The sequence below is a fragment of the Nipponia nippon genome, unplaced genomic scaffold, assembly GCF_047370975.1.
Source record: "Nipponia nippon isolate SJK-2023a ecotype South Korea unplaced genomic scaffold, ASM4737097v1 scaffold_7, whole genome shotgun sequence".
Taxonomy (NCBI): domain Eukaryota; kingdom Metazoa; phylum Chordata; class Aves; order Pelecaniformes; family Threskiornithidae; genus Nipponia; species Nipponia nippon.
The window spans coordinates 28,208,131-28,219,031 of record NW_028262391.1 but is presented as its reverse complement, the minus strand read 5'-3'; the positions used below and the strand labels follow the sequence as shown (position 1 = coordinate 28,219,031).

General features: G+C 50.7%; 2 protein-coding genes across 11 annotated transcripts in view; one reads left to right on the top strand and one right to left on the bottom strand.

The window, feature by feature from the left end:
* Positions 1-333: 333 nt before the first annotated feature.
* Positions 334-2,639, top strand: TMEM41A (transmembrane protein 41A). The gene is made up of 5 exons (XM_087739699.1): positions 334-495; positions 579-732; positions 1,037-1,198; positions 1,711-1,849; positions 2,193-2,639. The coding sequence occupies exons 1-5, from the start codon at positions 398-400 to the stop codon at positions 2,411-2,413; spliced, it is 774 nt and encodes a 257-aa protein (XP_087595825.1). The 5' UTR covers positions 334-397; the 3' UTR covers positions 2,414-2,639.
* A 1,459-nt stretch (positions 2,640-4,098) lies between these two features.
* MAP3K13 (mitogen-activated protein kinase kinase kinase 13) overlaps positions 4,099-10,901 on the bottom strand; it is an 84,035-nt gene continuing 77,232 nt past the window's right edge. For 9 of the 10 annotated variants that reach the window (XM_087739693.1, XM_087739690.1, XM_087739691.1 and 6 more), the window contains 3 exons: positions 8,795-9,092; positions 8,023-8,120; positions 4,099-7,934 (listed from right to left, as the gene is read on the bottom strand). In XM_087739693.1, the coding sequence (XP_087595819.1) occupies positions 7,898-7,934; positions 8,023-8,120; positions 8,795-9,092 (433 nt within the window). In that variant the 3' untranslated portion in view covers positions 4,099-7,897. Of the gene's footprint in view, positions 8,121-8,794; positions 9,093-10,901 lie in introns of all 10 variants that reach the window. The other variant, XM_087739697.1, reaches the window with a different exon arrangement.

Sequence of the window (10,901 nt, the reverse complement as noted above, 5' to 3'; positions counted from 1 at the left end):
GCCCTCGGCACCTTCTGTGGAGACCAAGCGACAGCGTGGTGGGGCCTTCGCGTCAACGCAGAGATTTATAAACGGGGCTGTAGAAGTGACAAAAAAATGGTGGAGTCGCGTGTTTTTGGAGCCGGCTTCGTGCTGAGGGGAGCGGAGCTTCCTGCCGAGCCCCCAGGGGCCGCGCCCCGCCCACAGCACCGCGCTGCCCCGCCCACAGCACCGCCCCGCCCACAGCACCGCACCGCACCGCCCACAGCACCGCCCCGCCCCTCCCACAGCACCGCGCCGCACCGCCCACAGCACGGCACCGCCCACAGCACAGCACCGCCCACGGCACCGCCCCGCCCCGCGCCTGCGCCTCCCGCTCCGCCGCGGGGCGGGCGGCAGCGGCGGGCCCCATCGCGGGATGTGGCGGCGGCTGGCCGGGCTGCTCCTCGCCTTCGCGGCCGCCACGGCCGCCCTCTGGCTGCTGTCGGCCCGGCTGAGCGCGGGGCAGACGCGCAGGTGGGTGCGGGCGAGGGGGCGGTGAGGGGGGCGAGGCGGGCCGGTGCTCAGGGTCTCCCCGTGTTCTTCCCCGCCCCGCTCAGGCCGCTGCGGTTCCCGTCGGACCTGGAGGAGCTGCGGGAGCTGGCCGAGGCGTTGCGGGACTACGAGCGGCAGCACCGGGGCGCGGCGCTGGCCCTCTTCTGCGCCGCCTACCTCTACAAGCAGAGCTTCGCCATCCCCGGCTCCAGCCTCCTGGTACGGCCGCCCGGCGGGAGGGCGGCGGCGGGGCTGGGCCGGGCCGGGCCGGGCCGGGCCGGCGGGGTGCAGGGCGGGAGCCGGTGCGTTCGCCTGAGAGGGGCCCTTTGCCCCCAGTCCCGCACCAGGCGCTGCCTGCTGGGGCAGGGTGCGAGGTCGGTGCCTGGCTGGGTGAGTCGCGGCTCTGGCAGGAGGAGCCGGGTCCGTCCGATGCCCTCGAAGCCAGAGCCCCCGGGCTGAGGCAGCCCCGCGGGGGGCGGGCGCGGGCGCCCCCGGGCTCTCACACGGCGCTGTGCCCTGGCAGAACGTTCTGGCGGGAGCGCTCTTCGGGCCGTGGACGGGGCTGGTGCTGTGCTCGGCCCTAACGTCTGTGGGAGCGACCTTCTGCTACCTGCTCTCGGGCGCCTTCGGGAAGCAGTTCGTCATCTACTACTTTCCTGATAAAGTGGCTCTGCTGCAAAGAAAGGTGAGAACAGGCTTGGTTCTGCAGACATCTAGAATGCCCCCTGGGTGGGGCTGCCTTTTGGGTTGACTTAGTAAAAAAATGAATACGTGCAGGGCATGCATCGGGTCAGTTAAGGGCCTCCTCTGATACAATCAGAGCCTGTTTGTAAAAGGGGGTGCATGGAAAATCCCAGATCCCAAGGGAAATCAGAAGTAAGATAATGGATTGATTGGGAAGCCCCTGTGCTCCAGAACTGCCTCCACCCGTCCTGTGCTGCATTGTACAGCTGGAGGTGGTTCTGCTGTCGACTTACTGATCTCTCATTCAGGTTAGATCCCATTTTTACCGCTTGCGTGGAAGGGGCTGGCTCACCATTAGGCTCCCATACATACATAAAGTTGCCACTTTTCATCAGTTCTGAACTGATGTTGTGGTATGTTAGAAGAAAACTTAAATTCACTTTAGTATCGTGGACGTTCAGATGTTACTGCTGTCTGAAGAGCAGAAATACTTTGGAATGTTTCTCTTGGCAGGTAGAAGAAAACAGGAGCTGCTTATTTTTCTTCTTGTTGTTCCTGAGGCTGTTCCCCATGACACCAAACTGGTTTCTGAATCTCTCAGCTCCCATTTTAAACATCCCTGTGTCCCAGTTCTTCTTATCCGTTCTCATCGGTAAGGCCTGGGGAGACTGTCGGAGGGGGCAGCGTGACATTGCCTCTCTCCTCGTCACCGAGCCCCGGGTAGTATGCCGAGCTGGGGAAGGCAGAGCAGCAGGGTCATAGCTGTGACTCTGCCCCATTTAACTGTTTGCCTTCATGCTGCCCTTATACTCTGAGGTCTCGGAGCATTTTGCAAATATGTGCGCGTCACCGATGCAGCAAAGTTTTGAATCGCACCCCGTTCTTTGAGTTATGAACACAGACCCCTGTGTCTGGCCTTGGGCAAGGGCATATTTGAGCTAATTTTACATGGGGGGGAAATGCTAACAGGCTTTTTTCTGCTCTGATTCTTTCAGGTCTTACACCATATAATTTCATCTGTGTGCAGACAGGAGCCATTCTGTCACAAATCACTTCTTTGGATGCCATTTTCTCCTGGGACACGCTGCTAAAACTGCTTGTGATGGCTGTGGCAGCATTGATACCAGGGACCCTCATCAAAAAATACAGCAAGAAGCACTTGAAGCTGGATGAAGACAAGCATGCTCCGTTACTCAATGGCAAAAAGAGCTTGTGATGATGGCTCAGGTGCCCCAGATGTTGGGGAACTGCCTCACAAAAGCTGCAGGTTTCTGTTCCTGCGGGTTATATGCTGCATGCTCTAGTGCCACCGTGGACCAAGGACAAGTGCAGTTTTTAATCGTTCTTCTCATCTAAGAGGAGATGTGAGGTTCTTATTTTTAATGAATGTTTAACTGTGCATGTATCTGCACGGAGAGTGCTATACAGGGGCTTTGTGTACACTTCAGTTACTTTGTCTGATTCCTTTAAATCAGCCTGTGTCTCCAGTATGCCTGATGGTGTTGCCAGCCCACTGCAAATGTATTAGCAATGGAGAAAAAAAAAAAAAAGTCAGGAGTATAGCATCCCATGAGGAAGGCAAATCAGAACCCCTAACTCCCTCCCAGCTCTTGAACACAGGGGCCAAGCACCACACTCCCCCCAGTCTCCCTACCAGCCCAAGTCACAGGCTTCCTTTGGGCTCCCACACTTCCCACCAAGCCCCGCTAGTCCTGATGGTGTGACTGGGGTGGCAGCAGACAGCCGCTGCCTGCTCTGAGAGTGAGGCAGGCTGGTTTTCTGCCCAGCCTCATCCCTTGGCACTGAGTCATCCACAGCACACGCAGCTGTGTTGAGCTGCAACAGCAAAAGCCTTGGTTATTTTTCACCACCCCTCTAGCAGCAGCATTTCCCAGCTCTAGGCAGGCCCTCCTCCCCCTGCCCTCTTCAAACCCAGACCTATTTAGCATTTTTGGCCTAAAATGACAAACCATGCACTTCTGTGCTGTTAGGTGCAGCAGTACAAGTACCAAGTTGAGAAAAAAGTAATGATGTTTCAGGGTCCCTGCACCTTCTGTAGGAGAGCTTGCACAGTTGTAGAAGACTCTTCCTCTGTCATTCAGATGTTAAGGAAGCATACCCTGCAGCAAAACCATTCAGGATTTGGGACCAGCTATGAGCTGCCTGTATGTATCATTCATTTGTCAGAACACGTGAGATTGCTTCTGAGGTGTGGCTGCTACTCCCCACAAAGACTAAAGGGGAGGGGGGGAGGAAAGGATGTGCCTGGCTGGCAGTGATTTGTCCTTGAGAAGCACCTTTAAACCTACACATCTGCTCATGTGTAACTAGAAGGTTTCCAAATAAGCAAGTAGGTTCTGTCCCAGTTGATGGAGAATAGTAGCCCCCAGGGATGATACTATGCCCCTAGGCTTTTGGTATTTGCACCTTCTTGCTCTGCTCTCCATGACTTTGCCCTCCACTCAGAGGATAAAGTAAACTTTCTGGCATGGAAGGGGGCAGATGGGAGACCCTGGAGCACTCGGGAAGCTGATGGAGTGAATGCTTCATCTGTTTTAGCGTTCCCCACCAGCAGGGTTGGAACTGAGTGCGACAGCAAGGTTACCAGGGTGAGAAGTCATGGTTGCAGATTCAATCACCCAGCTCACATTGCAAAAATCACTCATCTGACAAGAGCAAAAGCCAATGCCTGGGGACATCTGCGTACTTGGTAGGCTACGTGTGTCCAACCAAACCTCTGCCCTGCTACTTGGAGCTCCCAGTAGTTCCAGTTCAGCTGTGTTCAGAGATGGGTAATAACAAGCTGCTCACTAACATCATGCTAGTTATTAAAAGGCTTCATGACATTATCCCAAAGTACAGAGAAACCATCCCCAGATCACCAGACCAGCCTGAGAAGCATTGAAGTACACTGGCTTTTTATTCCATGCATTGTTTGCTTTGATAGTCATTCTTGTTTCCATCACTGTACACTGTTCAATACAAAAAAAATCAAGTTTGTATCAGGAATCCACAGAGCAGGGAGGAGAGAGATGAACACTACTGGACAGGGCCAAGATGAAATGGTTACTTAACACGACAGTGGGGAAGGCAACATTCAGCTCTGGGAGAAAATCTAGGCTAGTGTTCAGGAGCTGTCAGCAGCCATGAGAACTGGATCAGGGTAGTCAGGATGCTGAAAAGGGAACCCATGGTTTACGTCCATCCCGCAAATGCAGTCTTACTGCGAGGAGGAAGCAGGCCGATTTATGCCTCAGCCCCATACCCTGCTAGGAGAGAAAGTGCAAGGAACTGTAGCAGAGGCACCCATACAGCAACGTGGAGATCACGTCTATGTGCAATTCTGGGTAGGTTTCATTAAGGAAAATGCCTATATAACCCCCTGCAGAACTGACAGCAGCCATCCCAGGAACGCAGGGGGCTGCTGAGCCACCCCTGCCCGCACACAGCCGAGCGCACGAGATGTGTGTGCAAGGGGGGGGCTGGGATTACATCTCCATGGGTACAGGGTTACGCATTTAGGCAAGGGGGGACAGCCCTAGTGGCAGTCCCAGAGGGACGCTGCATAGTAGGCAGCATTTACGAGAAGCGACCTGGGCATGTAAAGAAACTAGAGCCAAGTGTGGCAGCAGACAACCTGAAGGGTTCTGCACTCTTTTCCAGGCTGCAGAATGGGGCAGCGTGTCCCCGGGCAAGGACGGGGAGGAATCAGCACACACCCAGGACAGCTGGCCCAGAAGAGTCCCAAAATCCCATACATCAAAGCTTCTACGCTTCTCTACAAGCCCAGAGGAGCTTCATCACATGGTGGAGGAGCTCTAAGCAGACCACAGCTACCAAAACCCCTCTGGGATCTTATTGTTAGGGACTGAGCCACCACAGACCTAAGTCCCTGCACGGAGACTCCGACAGGCCTGAGCCAGAGGCAGCTCTGCTTTGGGCCTATTGCTGTAGGGCCGCGCTAGGACACCGGGGCTGCCCGCAGGCAGTGCGCACCGCAGGGCCGTGGACTGGGTTGACATCGCGCTGCCCAGAGGCAGCGAACAGCCCTGCCTGTTGGAGCTCAGGAAGCCTGCCAGATCTGAGCAGCAGAGTATCTCCAGGGGCGTAAGGCCTGGCATCCTCTGCTGGGGGGGACATTTAATGGTAGTTCTCAACCTCTCTTTATGAAATAGTTTGGTCTTCCTCTTTGTGTGCGTATGTTACATGCGCACAGTTCTCCACTGCTAAACGCCTGCACCCCAGCCTCCTGAGTAACCATCTGCACCACCTCTTCCACACCAAAACCCCTCTTGCACCACGACAGCAAAGCCTTCTCTGGCCCTGCCACCTCCCCCTGCCACTGGCCGAGAGACAGAGAACATTTGGGAGGAGGAATGAGGGATGGGAAGAGAGAGAAAACGAGAAACAAGCCAGAAAAGAGCATTCCCCTCCGCATTCTGCCTCCACCCAGAGCTGAGTATTGCTGCTGCAGGCAGGGGTGAGCTGGTCGCTCCCTCTCCTCTCCAGCAGCCTGTTTGGTCCTGCACAAGTGATCCATCATGTGGATCCACTGCTGGCCACCCCTGATCTCGCACCTGCTGCCCAGAGCAATTGCCTTCCTCTCTGCTTGTCCTTTCGGATGCTCTTGCCAGGGGATCTTGTGATGGTTATTCACTTTGTGATCAATTCAAAAGCCACTCGCTCCCTGATCACCATTCCCCACCAGCTCAGGGGCTGCCAACTCCACCGGCAACACAAGCAAATTGCAGCATTGACCACGAGCAGTATCACAGGGCCCAGGGAGCTGACTGCATCCATGCCTCTTGGACCAGCCTTGACAGGTTCTCTGCCGCGGTATAACAGCATCCTTGGAAATCACAAGAGGCGGCGGCTACTGACAGCCACTGAGCCCAGCTCTGCTCCCATCCCCCCCCAGCGACCAGGGAGAAGGTAACATCACACAAACAGATTACAATTGTGCTAGCGGTGAAACCAACCTTCTGATCGACACAAATGATAATAAATAATAAAATAACATCATAACTTAAGATCTGTGTGTAGTCCAGCTACAAAAATTTAAAAATATGGGATAATTTAACTCATACAATACTGCTCTCTGTATAAGTAAGACATTTTCCTTCATTGTGCCATGAGGCTATAAATTACCACAGTTAAATTCAAATCAATATTTTAACATAAAATGTAAACAAACAAAGCAACAGAAGTACCTGTCCATGGTCCATTCCTGCCGTTCATCTCAGGCTGGTGTGCCAGTCTGCAGAGCAGCACCCAGCAGTGCAGCTGTGCACCACACACAGGTGGCACAGCTGCACCAGCCAGCACGCTAGGAAGGGCAGAGTGAAAGCTCTTGCAGGGGGACATCAGCTAAGGTGGGGGGAAAACGTGCTCTATCATTTTTGTTCTCTTTAAATATTGATTTAGAAGAGTAGTGTTTGAAGGGAAGGCACTATGAGTTCTATCAGAAAACAAATTTTTCTCATCTGCCAATGCCTCGGCCTGTCACATACCAGTACTATCCTCGCTTTCACCTGCAGAGTTTCAGCTTGAAGGAGAAACAGAGGCCTCAGGGTACACCTGAGACACAGCTGTGCCACAGCCACCATCAAGATTACCTGTGCAACCCGTTTTGCACAAAGCCTGACATGAAGGGCAGGCAGTTGTTAATGCTTGCAAGAATGTATAGTGAATAAGGAGACAGAGCAGGGCTGATGCTCTTATCTCGGCCAGTGATTCCCAGTCTTCCCCCTCAACACACAGCTCTCTGCTGGTTATCGATGCTGTTGTAGGTGAGAGACTGCTTCTCCAAGTCCAGTACAGGCATCTCCAGTTTCCTCCCCAGAAGAGTGCTTAGGTTCTGCAGATGTGCTTTCCATGGTTTGCAAGTTCTTGCTTTTCCAACACTGATTTGATTGATTTCTTTGACTGACTGAAACAGACAGGAGGTAAGAGGAGGAAGTAAACTGGGAAATGGCACACTGCATCTGAAGAGGTTTCCCTGCTGAACTGGAGATCGACACTGCCAGAATGAAGCAAGGACGATGTTAAGAAGTGCTCTTATACCAATTCTCAAGAGGACGAGGTTAGAATACATTTGCAGGATCTCACAACAAAATGCTGATTAAAAAAAAGAAACTAAAAATCCTTAAAATAAAACCCACTATTACATTCCTGGGGATGTATCAACTCAGAAGACCCTGGATGTTAGCACCTCGGTACCAATTTTCTCCAGGAACATGTCCACCTTCTGATTAAAATTGACCCAGCTGGTTATACTGAATACGCTTTGTTCACAGGTTACCCTATAGTAAGGTCTTTTTATGCTTCCTCATTTGATAAGACTGAGTGGTTTAGTTTTCTTGATCTGTTCTCCAATCTTCAGGGCCACAAGGCCTGGTCCCCTGTGAAAGCAGCAAGAGAATCCCCCCACGTTTGTACACAAAGCTGTCCAGGCAGGACTCCCAGGATGTTTCTCTGTAATGTGCTTGCTTTCTGAACTTTTTTTTTTTGCAACAAGTCTGTGTGTCTATAAATACAATCCACTCTTTACAGTAAAAAGTGTTAAAATGTCAAAAAAATAAATATCCATGTTACAGTAACTAGATTATTCAATAAAATACATCCCTGCCATTCTTGATTGAAATGCTCAAAGAGAATTAATTTCATTTGGACATTTTCCAGAGATTCGGGTTATTGCAAATCACTCCTGGGGTGGGAAGGAGAAGCATCTTCTCTTCCTGTAAAGTGTGATGAAGGGGAATGAAGTGGAATCTCAGGGAAATCAAAATGCCAGTATCAGGAAGCTTTGGGGGAGATCTGTATTACCAAGTAGCAGAGCTGCAGGGCTTATTGGTCCTGACTGTGGCATCAGAACACTCCCCTTCAGAAGAGTCACAGTCTGATTCTCCAAACTGTGCTGGGTTCTGCAAAGCAAAAGGAAAGGGGAAGACATGAGCAACATTCCTGCACTGCAGATGAACCACACCATCCCAATCTGTAACAGCAGACAGGCAAAGGTCACCACCAGCAGAGAAGGAGAGATTGGCAGCACATGAGATAGCAACAACACACAATCGCCCTACCAAAGGTCACTTGTCTCCTCTCAACAAGGGGACAGCAGAAAAATATCTGGTCAGAGCACTATCAAACACAGAGTAATGAGAAGATGGTGCAGCAGGCTCTGCCCTACCCCTCCCTTGAAAGACAGTAAAAGGAAGAAAATCATTCTAGCTTCGTCAGCAAGGCTGACAATGGATAAGTTTGAAGCAGACAGTTTATATCCCTTCCGTTTCATTATCTACTTTATGTGCTATTTTTTATCCCACTTAATGCAACTGCAAATCCGATGGCCTCCCAATATCACACTCATCTTGACCGGCAAATTACGTTCAGCTTTGTTTGTGCTGCTTTCCCCCTACTACTCATCTGGCCAAGTATGAGAAAGACTGGGTGTTTAAGCAGTTGCTTTGGTGTAGTACCTCTCCCACAGCATTTCCTAGGCAGTCATCCAACTTTCTGACCCTTGGATTCCTTTCCATAACTTTTTTTTTTTTTTACTCAATAGAAGGAAGAGAGGATTGCTAAACTTACAACTCACCTCACAGCTGTGTTCATCTGCACAAAGTTTGCCCAGAGACATCTGAGTCTTTACTCTCCGCACAGCACACTCTTTGTCTGAAAGCCCATCAGACTGGGTGGAGATTTCAATGGGGATCTCTGGAGTCTGGGACAACATGTCCTCCAGCTTCTCAGCCAGCTCATCTTCCAGCTTGGTGGCAAGCTCATCCGGGCTGTTCGAATGATCGCTTGTGTTCCCCTCCTCTCCATCTGACACAGAGAAGTTCTCTGAGCTGAAGGTTGAGTAGGACTGGCAGCTACTAATGCAGCGGTGAGGTCTGCAAACCAGGAGAGTAGTTCAGCTTGTATCACAGTGCCTCTGATTGCAGAGGAAAAGCAATTTCCTGGGTGCTGTGTTCGGCTACCCTGCTACAACTGGCTTCACCAGACCCCACTCCTGGTGCCCGCCTAGCCCTATGTAAGCTTGTCCCCAGGAGCCCACTACCAGCTAGAAAAGTTACAGCTTCTCAGTGGACAGGTTTCTGCACACACTCTCACTGCACAGAGGAAGAACGAGCTGGCGAGCCAGCGCAGTGTTACAGTTCAAACATAAGGAACTCTGTTTCTGATGTGTAGCAAGGGTACCAGGCAGCTTTCTTTCAAGACATATATCACAGTCAAAACCCTCACATCATCACTAGTGTAGCGAATGCAGAGTGGCTACGACACCCTTACACAGGCTCCCCTGGCAAACCTCTGATCTTCCTTTCTGAAGCATACAATGCAGGGCACATTTTTGCACCTGTACTTTTAACTGGCATCTTCAGCACAACAAGAATAGTGCTCACTCACTGTAACAGGCAGCCCAGGCCACTCAACCCTGTTCTCCCTAGCAGATACTGGTCAAGCACAGTGCACTCAATACTGCCTGGTTGCTTCTCTGCACTGGGCTAAGGGCTTGATCCTTCCAAAAGCGTCTTTGAGCAAAATAGGTCCTATCCCTAGAAAAGCCTTTACATCAACTCTCCAAAAGCCTCTTCCCACCCTAAGAACACATCTCCAGCTGCGTCATAACTGATCTGCAAGGCTGGCAGCAAGAGCTCTGCAAAGTGTTGGGCTGCCTTTCACATCTTGGAGCTATGGAAATCTACCACCCTTTGAATGATTTAGTTCAAGAACTGCATCTTTAAATTCATCTGTTCTTATTTGGTCTTGTCTGCTACATGTTCATAGTAGCTGATCTGCCCTGGAGCATATTTTTCTTTAACAGTCCTTTTTCCTAAAGAAAAGTTGTACTGTAGGGTTCAAGCAAATTCAGCTGGGAATATCTGCATTACCTGGCAGTGATCCCAACAGCCAGGCTAGAATTTAGGTATGTGCACTCAAAAAACAAGCTCACACTTATTTGAATGTGGAAATCGCCTCATGCCAGGATTCAACACTAATGGTACAAAATATCAGTTGACTGAACATGCCAGGAGACCCATAACATGTCATCACATTGAATTCAGGAAAGGCAATTTGTCTTCCAAGTTAGTAAATCGCAGCAGAATCAACAATCATACAAGAACTGTGTGACTCAGAAAACTCATCTAGCCCAGTGTTCTGTCTCCAACCCTCAGCAGGAAGAAATAATCTGGGAAAAGTATGAGAACAGGGTGTACAGACAGAGCCTGCTTTCTCCTGGCATATCCTCCTGGTTTGTACCATTCAGCAAATCAGACTTCTGGGCTGAAGATCAAACCTGGATGACAGTAGTTAACAGCCACTGATGGATCTATACGCCATGAATTTAACAGTTATGACTTTGTTTATGTTTTGATTTCCACAGCATACCTTGACAATAAGCTCCACATCTGAAAACGTTTTGGATGGAAAAAGCACTTCCTTTTGTTCATTTTAACCCCCCGTTTGCTTCACTAGGTGTCCCTAACGTGAATGTGAGGAATCATTCCTTGTCTATTTTCTCCACATAAATTACAATTTCATGCACCTCCAGTATCACCTCTCCTCCTGCTAGACAAACACTCCTCATGGATTTATTCTCTTCTGTGGAAACCATCTCTAACCATTCTTGTCACACTTCTCAGTACCTTTTCAAATTTTACGACGGTCTTTGAGCTGGAGCAATGAAGGTGACATTTAGG